The sequence below is a fragment of the Fringilla coelebs genome (genome assembly GCF_963513975.1).
Source record: "Fringilla coelebs genome assembly, chromosome: 25".
Taxonomy (NCBI): domain Eukaryota; kingdom Metazoa; phylum Chordata; class Aves; order Passeriformes; family Fringillidae; genus Fringilla; species Fringilla coelebs.
The window spans coordinates 1,717,979-1,733,384 of record NC_140051.1 but is presented as its reverse complement, the minus strand read 5'-3'; the positions used below and the strand labels follow the sequence as shown (position 1 = coordinate 1,733,384).

Genomic DNA, 15,406 nt, shown 5'->3' with positions numbered 1-15,406 from the left:
TCCAACGACACTGGGCAATCCAACAGCCCATCAAATCTCTCTTCCTCCGTAAAAGAATGCAAAACAATGAGTTACTTACAGAAAGTGTGGGAGAAAGTTCCTTACAAGAATGTAAACATCAAAACGCTTTAAAAAATCTTAAAAAATCGAGGTAACACTGCCCCTCCCTGCCCTGCCCTCAGCAGCTCTGGGCTCCTGCTGCCCAGGGAGAGCTCTCAGAGAACAGCTGAAGTGGGAATTGCCCCCTGGTTTTGTGGGGTCAGGCACTGACCCTCATTATGCCAAAAGTGCATTCTTGCTGTTTTCCTGGCAGTGTTTAATAGCTGCTGCTGAATGCAGATTATTGCTGTAACATCCCAGAAAGGCTCTGCATCAGCACCTGAGGAGCCACTTCTTAACCCCTGGGCCTTCCTCTTCCCCCCTTTATTTCAAACCCATTTTCATATGCCTTTAGTTCATAAAAAAAATGGGTTTTTTCCCCAGTTTTCCAGCTTGCAGCATCTTCCACTTGGGAAGAAGCTTTCCATAGATTTTTAGGGCATAATCTCTCCTGCAAAAATATTGCCCAAGGGTTAGAAGCCAATGGGCAGCATTCTGGGTTTAGAGAGTGGCTCTGTGGACAGCTGGGCAGTTAGAGGGGTAGAAAATCTTTCTTGTGCTTTCTGGACTCATTCATTAAATCCAAAGGCATTTAAAGCAGCTCTGCTTTCCCTGCAGAAGCCCACTCTGCTCTCCAAAGCTCCCAACACCTGCCAGCTCTACTGCAAAGAACTGCCCCGGAGTCTGGAACAGCAGCTCCAGGAGCACAGGTGAGATTCCCCCAAATTATGCAGAAAAATTACTCTCAAGAGTAATAAAAGAACTGGAACTCTCTTTGTCCATTTAGAAATGATCTGAAAAAGGAAAGTTTCACTTCAAAACTTCATTTACAAGCAAGGAAAAATCCTGCCATGTGTTTACAAATTTCTCTGCCTGATCTTCAGCTCCCAGATTCCCCAGAGCAGTGAGCAGCAGGCTTTAAAACACAAACACAGAGCATCTCATTCCTAACAAAGTGAATTAAACTATGCATGGGGTTAGCTTAAAAAATGGATAGAGTTATCAGAGGAGATGTGTGACAGTGATTGCAGGGTCCCAGGATGGGGGAAGAGATGAGAGTCTGACTCCATGTTTCAGAAGGCTTGGTTTATTATTTTATTATATATATTATATTAAAAGCTATACTAAAAGAACAGAAGGAAGGATTTCATCAGAAGGCTGGCTGAGAATAGAAAAGGAATGAATAACAAAGGTTCAGACTGAGACAGTCTGGACAGCTGGACTGGGATTGGCCATTAATGAGAAACAACCACATGAGCCCAATCCCAGATCCACCTGCTGCATCCCACAGCAGCAGACAATCATTGTTTGCATTTTGCTCCTGAGGCCTCTCAGCTTCTCAGGAGGACAAATCCTAAGGAAAGGGTTTTTCAGAAAATATCCTGGCTACAGAGATGTGTGATAAGGTTATCAGAGGAGATGTTTGATAACACTGATGTTGGTAACTTTGATGTGCTGCAGAACTCAATTGCCCGGGGATTTGGAGCTGTGAGAGCGGCCCAAATGGCCAAAATAACCTTTTTTCTGTCCTGGCTGCAGGCTGCACCAGAAGAGGCTGTTCCTGCAGAAGCAGTCCCAGCTGCAGGCCTACTTTAACCAGATGCAGATCGCAGAGAGCTCGTACCCCCGGGCCAGCCCTCTGCCCCTGCCCTGCCCGGAGGAGCTGCAGCCCCAGCAGCAGCAGCAGCAGCAGCAGCAGCCCCAGCAGCAGCAGCAGCAGCAGCAGCCAGCCCAGTTCAGCCTGCAGCAGCCCCTGAGCCCCGTGCTGGAGCCCTCCCCGGGGCAGCTGCCCTTCGAGCCCTTCCTCAGGCAGTTCCCCAAGGTGCAGCTGGAGCCGCCCAGCCCGTCCCGGCTGTCGCCGCCGGGGCAGGGCCAGCCCGCACAGCCCCTGCCCTTCCCCTTCCAGACTTGTGAGCTGCCTGCTGTCCCCTCTGCCGAGCAGTGCCACCTGCCCCAGGGCACTGGGGCGCTGCCTGAGAGCCAGAGCAGCTCTGCAGAGGCACAGCCCAGCTACGACTCCCTGCCCCTGCCAGAACTGCCCGGACTCTTCGATTGTGAGATGATGGAGGCTGTGGATCCCCAGCACGGTGGCTATGTCCTGGTCAATTAGCACCCAGGGCACACTGGAAGGACAAAAGGAGAAGCATGTGAATTTTTGGTTGGTTTTTTGGTTTTTTCCCCCCCCCAACCCGTTCCTACCCCCCTGTCAAAGTTTTTCGGCCCTTGGATTGACAGGGGAACTGAAAATCCACCTGGCTGGAAGGAAAAAAAAACAAAAAAAAAGCAGGAGGTGTTTGGCCCCAGTGGCATGGGCTGGAGAACAGGGAGTTCAACAGCAGCTTCATCCCACAAAGCCTGCGTAGAAGGAGGCAAAAAAGGTGAATTTCAGAGGAAGGAAATAGCCCCTTCCGAAAAAATCTGGGGAGTTTGTCAGCATTCATCCACCATCCACTCGGAGAGAGGAGAGGGAGTGCACGCTCCTCGTACCTCTTGGCAATAAAAGCAATAGTTTTCACTGAAATTCAGGGTGGATTTGGGTCTGCGCTGATGGCAGCTGAAATCCTCTGGAGAACAGGAGCACGAGGTGGAATTCAGGGGAAGTTGGGCTTGGGTTGAGCTCCTGGTCTGGAATTACTCTGTGGCCAGCCCTGAGCATCTCAGGCAGCCTCCACTTCCTCCTGCTGGCGCCCAGACAGGATCTGCCAAGCCTGCCAAGGAGCTCTTCACTGTCTGCTGAAGGAATCTGGACCCTGACTTTGTCAAAAGAAACCTGGGACTGTGTGGAGGGACCTCTGGGTGGGGATTGGAATTCTGCGGGATCCAGGATGAGCCAACAGACACAGAAGGTAAGAGAGCCATGAAGGAGAACAAGAGCTGCAGGAAATTGCATTAACAAAAATAAAACTCACCTGGGTGGCTTTTTAAATCACCCCCTTTTTCAGGAGGGCTCTGTCCTGGAGAAATTCTGCTCACTGGAAAGGATCCACCTGTCCCTGGGTTGCATTTTAAAAACAAAACAAGCAAACAAAACTGTGTTTTGAATTTGCAGTATGTGTTGCTGGTGGTTTCTTGAGCTTTGTATATTTGGACAATTATTTAGGGTTTTAGAACTTTAAGGATAAAAAAAAAACAAAACAATGAGCTTTTAAAAAGTAAAAAAAAAAAAAACCACCCCTGTGAAGTGATAGTGCTGTGCCTTTTTCAGTTCTTTATCAGCCTCCATGCTTTTTTCTGAAGAGAGTAGACAATACCCCACTCACATCCCTGCTGTGGCCAAAGTCCCTCCGGAGCGCACGTCCCACCGTGTGGGGCCTGTTTAACTCCTCAGTGCTTGAATGGCTCGTGTATATAGGACACTGAAAGTATCACAGCAATATTTCAGCATCAAACTCTGGCTGGATCGACCGTTTCCAGGGATGCTCCAGCTCCGCCAGGAGCTGTGTCTCCAGAACTTTCCGCAGTCCGGGTCGCAGGAGGGGGTGGCTCAGGGAGCTGCAGGAAGCTGAGATCTCCAGTTTGAGGTTTGGCTCACCCAGGCCAGGCCAGTGGCCAGCTGGCCAGGCCAGCCCTTTCCTGAGCAAACATTAAGCACAATTGCAGCTTCATCAAAGCACAAAGAGAGAGAGGAACTGTGCTGATCACACCAGAGTTTGCTGGAAGGTTTGGTCTTTGATACTGCAAATCCCCAGGGCGGAGGGAGGTGAAAAATCAGCGTTTACAGCAATAAAACGTGGAACAGGAGGGGTTTAGGCAGCCTGTGTGAAGGGAAGGAGGGTTTGACAGGTGACAGAAGGCACCTGGTCCCTGTGTGGGCAGGCAGAGACAGCTCCTGTTCTCTGGAGCCCAAAAGTGCTCAGCTTCTACCTCTGCCAGCACAGGGATCCATCCCCAAGGCAGCAGCAGGAGAGTTGGAGGAGCAGGGACCACGAGATGAAGGTGGGCAGAAAGGTCTGCTTTAAAGAGAAGGAGGTTTTGTTGTGTGGTTTCCCTTCAGAAGGAGATGTGTGTGACACCGTGGAACGCACAGACCCAGCAACCCCTGAAGGGAAAGAGCCTGACAAAATCTAAACCTGCAGCAGAACAGAGCAGGAGCAGAGAGGAGACAGAGCCCTGTCCCTTCCCTGCCCCACAGCACCAGCCACACCTCCTGCAGTGTGGAATCTGCCCAGACACCGGGGCTGGGCAGTGGAAGCTGCTCCCAGGACTGCCAGAACAATAACCACTTCCTTCCCCATCCAGCTCCAGGATCATCCTGCACGTTTCAGGACTCAGAAGATAAAAATAATTCCGTTCTGGAGTTGTGCAGTTCATTAATCAGGATGTGCCAAGCAGTGGGAGCTCCTTGGAGCTTTGCAGGGCTGGGCAGGGGGAAGCTGCAGTATTTTTTAATGTAGTTTAGACCGACTCTTTCCCCCCAGCCAAAAGCATATTTAACATTTCATGTAATTTCCTTTAAGCCAATTAGGACTAAAAGGCTTCTGAAGCCTTCTCATACAGAGAGGATCCATTGGGCACCACTTCCCACTCCTTTGAAGTGGCTTTTTTGTTCCAATCTCTTCTGTTCTAACATTAGAGAACTGTGTACACTACTGTTAGAGTAATTATTAGCTTTATTATCTTGTACTACAGCCTCCTTTGAAGAGACTTTGGTGTGATGTATATGGGGTACAAATTTCATACGGAGAAAAGTGCAATATGTGTGTGTGTGGTATGTTCTTTAATGTATTTTTTTAAGGATTTAGAGGGTTTAGTCTCTGCTTTGGGATAAATGCACTAGTTTTGTGAGCTCCAGTTTGGCAAGTTCATCTGTAGTATTTACAAGCAACTGATCTGCTGGACTCTGTAAAGCAGTTACAGTGTATTAATACAAAATAAAGAAGATGTGCATTTCATTTTTTAAATTTCTAGTGAGCTGAAGCAGCGCCTGCCACTCTTGTCTTCATTAGGGTCAAGTTATTTTCTCTCTGAGGCACCAAAACAATTGATGTCTGCTGCAAACACTGGATTTTCTAGGCTGAGGTTTGCTCCCCGTGGGGGTTGTTGGTACCGCTGACTTTTGCCAAATATGAATTTGGAAAGACTGGAAAACTTGGTGCCACGGGGTTGGCACAGCACTTTGCACTCTCATTAATAGAAGGCTCGTTCAGAATTAATTAAAAATGACATCAAAAACCAGTGGAAAGATCCTCAGGAGCTCTTGTTTTAACATCACTAGTGACATTCCTGTGACCCTGGGACTGAACTCAGTGCATGCAGCCCTGCTGCTGAGCTGGTCTGGAAAATCCAAGGAAGACCTTAAAATCGTGCCTGAATTCAGTGCACAGAGCCCTGCTGCTGAGCAGGCTTGGGAAATCCAAAAAGAGCCTTAAAATTGTGTCTGAATTCAGTGCACACAGCCCTGCTGCTGAGCTGGTCTGGAAAATCCAAGAGGAACCTCAAAACTGTGTCTCATTTCAGTGCACACAGCCCTGCTGCTGAGCAGGCTTGGGAAATCCAGAAGCAGCCTTAAAATTGTGTCTGAATTCAGCACATGCAGCTCTGCTGCTGAGCTGGTTTGAAAAATCAAAGGAAAGCCTTAAAACCATGTCTGAACTCAGTGTACACAGCTCTGCTGCTGAGCAGGCTTGGAAAATCCAAGGAAAGCTTTAAAATCATGCCTGAATTCATTGCACACAAGCTCAGTGCACACAGGCTTGGAAAATCCAGAAGCAGCCTTAAAATTGTGCCTGAATTCAGTGTACACAGCTCTGCTGCTGAGCTGGTTCGGACAATCCTGAAATTGAGGACTATGTCAGACTGATTATGAAATTACAGCAGGAATTGATTCTCCTCTCCTCCCTTTCTCCCTCCACTGCTGGCCAAAGTGCAGGACTGGAAAATGAGGCATAAATTCTGCAGCCCTGCCCCTGATGGGAACGTGGCCAAGCAGGTCAGTGTGGGGAAAGAGCTGCAAGTTCAGCCAGCAGAGGGTTTTGCTGATTCAGGTGATTTTCTGATGGGAATATTGCATTGGAGGGGAGGTCAGATGGCAGAGAGCTCAGCTGAAATGTGATGAAAAGAAACTTCTAATTGAGTGACTCCCACAGGGCATCAGCTGGGAATTTGAGGCAAACCCTGAAAGGGTTAAGAATTGGGAAATGAAGGGAGAAATAAGGGAAATGTTTCTGCCCCCAGTGCTTTGAGGATTCCATTGAGAATAACTCAGTGCCACTGGTTTGCAAGGCTAAAGGAGTAGGCTCTGTGTGGGCTACACCTGATATTCATCTGATTTTGGACAGGTTTTCCTGATTCTCAGTGGTTAAAAATCAGCAGAACAAAAAGTGAATTGTGGAAGAGCCCGGACATGCAGGCAAACCAAGAAATTTGAGGTTAATTTGAGTGTAAAACCACAAGATTGAGTGGAAACTGAAACTGAGGAAGGAGCATCCTCTAATTTAATAAAAATGGCCCCTGATGAAAAATCATACCTGCAGCTCCAGCAGCAGAGAATTCCATCCAGATAATTTAATAAGTACAGAAAACCTGTGCCTGCTGCTAGGAACCCCACAAATCTTACAAAGGACAAGAGTTAACCCTGGGGGTGAAATCAGCAGTGGGTGGGGGGTAAGGACTGAGAAACTGGAACATGCAAAGCCCACCCTGAGCATGGGGACACCAGCAGGGATGCCCTAGGGAATCATCCCAGCACAGGAAATCCCAAAAGGAATGTGGGCACGAGGCTACAGCAGGTTTTATCCTCCTTTTATCTTATTTTAAAAGTTCTCTCTGCCCGTTTTCCCAAGGTTTCCAATCCACCCTCCCTCCCAGGAAAACTCCATTTTCCCCAGAGCTGTCACTCAGGGGTTTTCAGGAGAGATCTCTCTGCTCAAAAAGCTCCCTAAAGGCGGTGGTTTCCTGCCAGGGAAATGCCAAAATGTGGTTTTCTGTACCAGCCCCTGCTGGGGTGACTTATCAGCACATAAAGGCGACAGGGATTTGATAAGGATCCGTGCGGGGCTGCTTGGCAGAGCAGCAGCAAAACCTCTCAGCCACGGGGAGCTAATGGAAGGTTTGTTCCCAAAATATCCCAAAATACCCCAAAACACCCCCAAATGGACACGCAGCGAGCCCAGGCTCATTCTGGGAGCTCAGGAGTCGCTGCTGGAGAGCGGAGCAGCGCTGACGTCAGGAGGGGAATTAAAGCAGGGGCTGAATCACCTGGGTCTGCCTCCCCTGAGCGGAGCCTGGCAGGCACGGGGGGCTGTTTCCATGGAAAACGCTTCGGCACAGCCAGGCACTGTTCTCCAGGACCACCAGCCCCCGCCAAAACAGTGCAGAATGGGTATTGCTACAGAAATTAATTCCTTCAGCTTCTCCGGCTCTTTGGAAGCTCAGCTCAGGTGCTGTCACACACAGATTGCACAGAGCAAAACCTCTCAGAAGGGGGGAAAACATCATTTTCCTGTTCCTTCCCCTGTTCCAGGGTAGGCTGTTCTGTAAATTAATAATGCACATCTTGGTCACTTGGAGAAGCTCCTGGTCTGGGGAATCAGGAGCTTCAGCTTCACCAAAAATCTCCTTTCCATGGCAAAGGAGCCTGCAGGAGCCGAGTGCTGTCCTTCAGCAAACCAGAACACCCAGAAAAGGCCGGTGAGGAACTCTGAGCACCTGTGAAGGCACAGTCCTCCTCTCAGAAAACTCCTGGAGCTGGGAGATGAGCCCAGCATCCCCCAGGCACCAGTTCCCAGCTTCCCCACCAAACTGGGCGTGCAGCTCCCAGAGGCTGAACCCAGGGGCAGAGCTCAGCAATTCCCTCTCCCCGGAATCCCAGCCCTGAAAAGAAGAACGAACCCGCAGGAAAAGTGGCTTGAACTCCCCCTGCCCTGCGAGCCAAGGCGGGAGAACATCATCATCATTAGGGCAGCAAATTAACAGCGAGCCTCGTTAGCCCTGCTGGCGTCACCGCCGCTGCACGGAGGGGCTGGTGCAGGGATAATTAATTATTCCCGCTAATCAGGGCCTGCCAGCGGGAGCTGGGGCAGGGGCAGGGCAGGGCTGCGCTCCCCCTTCCCTGCAGCGTTTCCTTGGAGCCGTTGCCATGGCAACACATCTGTCTGGGCCATCCCAAGTTTCAGGTAATTCAGCTCAGAAAGGTTCTGAAGGGCTTTAACCCTTCCCCTTCCCCTCGGCTTTGGTCACAGAACTCTCACAGGTGCTGGTGGAAAAGGAAACTGGGGCCTGATTTCCCCTGCCAAGGGATCCACCAGCTCTGGATGCAGCAAGGTCAAAAAAAAACACCACAAAAACACCACAAAAACACCACAAAAACACCACAAAAACACCCAGAAAACCCTGAAAAGCCAGCAGCTCTGGTCCAGCAGGATCTGCCCAAAGCCTGAGTTGCAAAGCAGCCACTGAGAGGGGCACATCCTGCTCTGAACCCCACGAGAAGGGACCCCAGAGCTCCCCCCTCACTGCCCCCCACCACAATTCCCATTTCCAGCCCCAAATCACCCTTGGCCAACAGACACAGATCCCAGCTGGGCCAAGCTCCCGTTAAAAATAAGCAAAACCTTGACCTCCTTTGGGAGCACGTGCCTTCAACCCTTCCCCTTCCCAGCTGGAACCTCAACCTCTGCCTCCAAAGACACTCCTGCCCTCCAAACACTTCACCTTTCCTTCATGTTTATTGGAAATAATCACATTTTTGGAGAGAGGCCGCAGCTTCGTGAAGATCAGCTGTTCCTCAGTTCCCTGACCAAATTTATCCTAAATATTGACAATAATGACAGCAAGTGGTGCATTTCATATTCCACAGGGCAAGATGGACTTGAAAAGCAAATACTCTGGGTGCCATTCACTTCATCCCAGCAGTTACAACACCAGGGATTTTGGGGGAAGGCTCAGGAAAGTCACTCTGCTCCCTGAGCTCTAAGAAGCCCCAATAATTCCAGCCTGACCTGCAGAATTGAATCAAGATAAACCCAGAGCAGCAGCAGCAGAACAAGGATTCAGAAGCAGCTCATCCCAGTCTCACCCCTGACTCAGAACTGGAGGCTGGGGAAGAAGAGCAAAGTGGAAGCAGAACCCTCCATTTCTGGTTTATTTTGAACACGTTGCCTGGAACCCTGGCACGACACAGAGACATTTTTCCCTTTCCCTGGGGGATTTGTCCCAGAATACCAGCCTTTAAAAGGGCTGATTTTTAATTTTTTTTTTTTTTTAATCAACAGTTCTTAGAAGCCACAATGGCACTTCTAATTATTTGGGGGTTTTGGGGGTTGTTGTTTTTTTTTTTCCTCCAAAAGAATTAATTGTAAACTGCCTAAAAATAAGCCTGGAGAGACTCAGAGGGGAAGGCAACCTCAGCTGCTGCACTGTTCACTGGGGGATGCAAGAAACCTTTCCAGACCCAGAGACCTCCTGAAGAGGCTCAAAAAGAGAAATAAAAGGAAAAAAATGGGAACAGCCACACATTTGAGGTGGTAACCAAAAGGAGCTGTGATTAGGAGCAGCCCTCCCCTCTGAAATCAAGATTTAAATACCACCCTCGCAGGGAAGGATTTAACCTGAAACCTCTCAGGTTAAAGCCCAGATTGGACTGAGTCAGAACATGATGAGGACCTTTCTAACTGCAAGAGGAGAAGTTCAGGTTGGACACTGGGGAGAAATCCACAGCTGGAGCTGGGCCAGGGGAGGTTGCAGCTGGGGATCAGGGCAGTGTTCTTCCCATTAGGGATATTTTTTTTGGCTTCAGCTCCGAGGGCACAGAGATGGATTTCACTTGGCCAAGCTGCAGAAAGCAATTAAGGAGCAGGCTGCCTTCCCCTACCAGAGGAGGAGAAAAGTTTCCTGCTGCAGCCAAACAACTTTAACAAATCCAACAGTTTGCCAGGGAAGATCTTTGCCAGGGAGGATCTTCAAGCCTCTTGTTAGAGAAGCAGAAAGGCAACGCTCAGCTGAAAGGCAGGGCAGCAAATGCCAGCTCCTCCCTGGAAAAAAAATTCTTGGGGATCACAGGAATTGCAGTTATAGGGAAATGAAGTTTCAGTAATTGAAAATGAAGAGACCAAGGAGTTGCAGTGAGAAAGCTGCAGGTGATGCCACACACAAGTGGGGCACATCCCAAAAATCCCTTTGGACAGGGCTCTGGCAAAGTTTCTTTATCAGGACTCCTAAAAAACTGCTGGAAACCATCCTTGTTCCCTTCCCTCCTGGATTTTTGTGGAAGCAGGATTTCACCTTGGGGTTGAATAAATGATCCCGTGCCTTCCCCTGCCCAAACTCCAGCCTTCCTTGAGGCAGATGGGCTGGAACAGATGTGTCACCATGGCAACACATCTGTCTGGGCCACCCCAAGTTTCAGGTAATTCAGCTCAGAAAGGTTCTGAAGGGCTTTAACCCTTCCCCTTCCCCTCGGCTTTGGGCACAGAACTCTCACAGGTGCTGATGGAAAAGGAAATTGGGGCCTGATTTCCCCTGCCAAGGGATCCACCAGCTCTGGATGAAGCAAGGTCAAAAAAACACCACAAAAACACCACAAAAACATCACAAAAACACCACAAAAACACCCAGAAAACCCTGAAAACCCAGCAGCTCTGGTCCAGCAGGATCTGCCCAAAGCCTGAGTTGCAAAGCAGCCACTGAGAGGGGCATGTCCTGCTCTGAGCCCCACGAGAAGGGGCCCCAGAGCTCCCCCTCATTTTCCCCAGTGCCAGAGGATGCAAACAGGACCTGGCAGGCCCTGGAAGGCTCCCCCAGCCCTGTCTTTAGGAACACCCACGTGCCACTGCTGCACAAACAAAAGCTGCCAGTGTGGGAGACTCTGGGGCAAGATTCCAGCGAGGCAGGAGGAACAAACACCAAAACCAAGAGAGCAGCAGCATTTTAACAGCTTGCCTGGGAGAGTAAATATTGACTGGTGAAGGGGGAAAAGCCAGCTCATCCTCCTTTTTGGTGGCACAGAGGAGGAGCCCTCCCCAGCCACAGGAACACAAAACACAAGGAAATCCCTCGGCAAATATTTCTGGAAGGTGGTGCTGGCTGATTGATCTGCACAATGGCTCTGGTCAGGGGCAGAGGAACCCCAGAGGCTGCCTGCAGTCCCCAGAGAGGAGCTGAAAACACCCAGGGAATTCCCATGGAAATGGGTTCTCCACAGCCCTGGAGCCAGAGTGGAGCACCAGGAGCCCTGAGTGCTCAGCAGAGCAGGAAACCAAGCCCAGCTGGACCCTCCCTGCCCTGTTTCACCAAGGATCCTCTCCAGAGGCTGCAGGGATCAGCTTTTGCCTGCACCAGTTTCCCTGGGCAGGATTTGCTGTCCAAGCAGCATCAGCACTTCAGTCAGCTGAGCAGAACTGGCCAGAGCTATTTAGGGCGTGAAGAACGGAGCACAAAAACACATCAACAGCTCTCATCACCCCTCTGGGAGGTGCAGAGTCCACAGAAACACATCTGTGACCTCACCAGCAAAAACAACAGATCATGGAATAGCCTGGATGGAAGGGACCCACAGGGGGTGTGGAGTGCAGCTCCTGGCCCTGCACAGACCCCCAAAATCCCACCCTGGGCATCCCTGAGGGCAGGGTCCCAACGCTCCTGGAGCTCTGGCAGCCTGGGGAGGGTGACCATGCCCTGGGACCAGCACCCTCTGGGGAAGAACACTGCCCTGGTACCCAACTGCAACCTCCCTGGCACAGCTCCCTGTACCCAACTGCAACCTCCCTGGCACAGCTCCAGCTGTGATTTCTCCCCAGTGTCCAACCCAAACTTCTCCTCTCTCAGTTAGAAAGGTCCTCATCATGTTCTAACTCAGTCCAATCTGGGCTTTAACCTGAGAGGTTTAGGGAGACTAAACCTGCTCCTACTCCCACTGGAGGGGCAAATCCACAACCTGGCTTTGGGGATTTGTTCCCCTCCCTCCCCTGAAGGGTTCCAATAGCGACTGAAAAGGTTCCACAGTTCCCCCACAGATTCCAGGATTCTTGTCAAGGCTTCCCAGCATTTCGTCTGGTCACACAGAGCTGCAAAAAATTGCCCAAATTCGCCCCCCTTCCCATGCACAGCCCTTTGCTGGTGTAACAGGAGGGCCCTGCATGGGGACAGCTGAGGGGAAATGCAGATTTTGGGGGCTGGAACACAGCTCTGGATCATCTGCCAGGCCCAGCTCAGAGCTGCTGTTCCTGTAAATCATTCATGCAGCCCAGGTGACATTTCAGAGGCAGCCCTGCTAACCCTGGCACTGTTTGTGAGCTCCCTGAAATCTTCTCTTTCCCTGTTGTTTCAACATTTAAAATACCTCCCTGCCTGAAAACACACTGCAGCCAAAATCCCAGCGAGTTTTTATGATGGAAAAAAAGGAAAATAAAAAGGTCCTGTGGTTTGTTCTGCCTCGCTCTCCTGATTTTCACAAAATGGACAAGTCAGACCACCCATTTATCTCATAAATTACTGCTCCCTCTCACCTTTTTGGGCCCAAAAATTGAGTAAGGATTGCACCTAATCCTTCTCAAGGACTCCCCTCTGTCATTGCTGGGAAGGACAAGCACAGCCCTGGATTCCCAAGCAGCTCCCACAAGTTTTTCTTTTGGGCTGCCAGGGATTTCCAATGTTTGTTAGCAAACTCTGCGAGCCAGAGCCCAGGAAGCCCAGCTGAGAGGAAGCAATTAATCCTGAGTTTTCCATAGAGGATGGATTATCTGTCAATAAGTGTCAGCCCTCTGGAGCAAATGAGCTCCACAAATAATCCCAATTAGGCAGGGATCATCCATTGCAGCCCAGGGACAGAAAGGGAGGGAGCATTCCCCTCTCCAGCCATGGAAACCACCTGAAAAACGCCTTGAACACCTGCAGAACCACCTGGAAGCCCTGAGGCTGAACCAGGGCTGTCCCAGCAGCAGGGACAGGTCACTGTGGCTGCGAGAGGCAGAACAGCTCAGCAGCAGCTCCTTCGGGGCGGCTGCACCTTCCCTCCCGAAATGCCACATTTGACCGGCAGAGGAGCCCCGGTTCCCCGGCCATGCCCGGGGGTGTCACCCCTCGGGGCCCGGCTGGTCCCGGTTCTCCGGAGCACGGTGCCCTCTCCCGGGAGCCCGAGGAAGAGCTGGAGCCTTTCCCGGCCAGGAGGGGGTCGGTCTCAGGTGTTCCAGGTGGTTCTGCAGGTGTTCAAGGCGTTTTTCAGGCGTTCCTGGTGGTTTCCATGGCTGGAGAGGGGGAACCTCCCTGCCTTTCTGTCCCTGGTCCCCAAGGTCCCCAGCAGGGACCCTCCTCAGGCTGGCAAGGAGGGACACAGGTCAAAAAGTGCAGCCAGCACCGAGCCCAGCCTGCAGAGGAGAGCTGAAGGATCACAGAAACAGCCGGGATCTGGGATTGCCACCCTGCTGACACTGGGGTGCATGTCTCACCCCCCAGCTGGAATTTGGGGGGCTGGAAGGAGCTCAGGTGGGGAGAAGCTCCCACAGCAGTTCAGGCAGGCTCTGGCCAAGCAGAGATCTCTTTTCCTTGCCAGCTTTGGAGAGCCAGAGAGAAAATCGTGGGTATTTATAAGCAAAGCTGTCTCTAAGGCAGCAGTTTCAGAGTCTAATAATAGGGTTTGGGTTAGGTGTGATTCAGGCAGAGCTGCACTGAGCTCCTGTCCTGAGAGCAGATTCCCAGGAAGCTGTGAAGGAGCCAAACCTGGGAATTGCTCTCCTTGCTCCGACCCTGTGGATTCTCACACCTGAGCAGCCCTGGCACAGGGCTCAGGGAGGGGCTGCACCTGCTGCAGAGGGTGCCAGGGATGTGGGACAGCCACCTGTCCCCAAAGGCAAGGTGAGAGCACAGCCCTGCCGTGCCCTGACCACCGGGCAGGTCCCAGCCCAGGGCTGGCAGTGTGAATCACACCAAGCCCACAGCCAGAGCCCTGGAGCTGCTTCTTGCTGACTCAAAGTGTTGGAGCTGCCCCAGCAGCTCCCAGGGGAGGATGAAAAACAGGAAAGGTCAAAATAGCCTCGACTCTGTGCAAGGGAGAGAACAGGGCTGGGCTGGGCAGCACCTGGACAGGCTGTTCTGAGGCTGGGTCATTTCAGGGAGCAGCTCCCCACCCTGCTCCTCACCCTGAGCCTGCCCAAGCCGCTCATTTCCCCACACTATTCCTCTGTATCCCTCAGGCTGGACAGGGTTACATCCATGCCACGAGGAGGAGCCCGGAGCAGCCGGCTGGGACACGGAGGAGCTTCACCCTGGCTGTGAGAAGGAGTTTGCAGCCTGTGTGACCTGTCATGCCAACACTCACCCAGCCATTCACCTCCCCTGCAGAACTCGGGGGTGTGCAGCACAGCAGGGACAGCACTGCCCCTGGTCACTCCCAGGGACAAACACCCGCTGTGCTCCTTGGAAAACACTGATAGCTCCTAATTATGGCCCAGCTCTCAGTCCCAGACCAGGATCCCAGTGGAAAGAAAGGTGGAGCAGCCACAGTGGCTTCCAGGGGGTTTTGCTGCACTGTGCCCACACCAGCCACGGGCTGAGGGCTGGGCCAGGGGCGGTGACAGCAGCAGCACCCCAGAGCCGCTGCACTCGCTGCTGGGGTGATTCCAGGTCAGGGTGCCAAGGGAAGAGGACACGAGCAGGGCAAGTTCTGCTTTGGATTTAGGAGCACCACAGAGCCCTGTTGAACTCTGCTGAGGGCAGAGCTGGGAGAGGGGAGATGATAAACACAGACACAGACCCTGGTGTCAGCTCTGCCCTCCCCAGCCACCACGGCATGAAACCCCAGAGCTCCACAGCAGCCACTAGGAAGGTGAGACCTGCATTTCCCCAAGGCTGGCACCACTTACACACCCCCTAAATCTGAATTTAGAGCCTCAGCTCCCAGCTGCTGCCCCAGGGAGTGGGGCACAGTGAAATTCTCCATGGTGTGACCATCCAGGCTCCGGGCAGGGCACTGGTTGTAGCATTAAAAAAAAAACCTTAATGGGATTCAGAACCTCCTCCTGTTTCTGAGGTTGATGCTATGATTCAGCCCAGCCTTGATGCTCATCCAGCTCCTCCTGCTCTGTCCCAGCAGGATCAGGTTGGATCACAGCCCTCCCACCCTGATGAGAGCTGCACCCACCACCTGAACCAAGACAGGGATCCCCAGAGCTCTTCTGGATCCAAGCATCCAAATCTGCTCCCCAATCCCCCAGCTCAGGCCAAGCCAACCACAGCCACAGCATGGAGGAGGTGCAGAACCTCCCCCCTGCTCCATCCCAATCCCATCCCATCAACCCAATCCCATCCCATCCCTTCCCATCCCACAGAATTCCAGGGATGTGAGTGAAAACAGCTCCCTCCATCCAGCTGGTGA

The 15,406-nt window shown here is 51.7% G+C and overlaps 1 protein-coding gene across 1 annotated transcript in view; it reads left to right on the top strand.

Moving 5' to 3' along the window:
- SIK2 (salt inducible kinase 2) overlaps nt 1-5,104 on the top strand; it is a 37,419-nt gene extending 32,315 nt beyond the window's left edge. The window contains exons 14-15 of the mRNA XM_084221588.1: nt 718-809; nt 1,639-5,104. Of these exons, the coding sequence (XP_084077714.1) occupies nt 718-809; nt 1,639-2,209 (663 nt within the window). The 3' untranslated portion in view covers nt 2,210-5,104. The remainder of the gene's footprint in view (nt 1-717; nt 810-1,638) is intronic.
- Nucleotides 5,105-15,406: the final 10,302 nt, after the last annotated feature.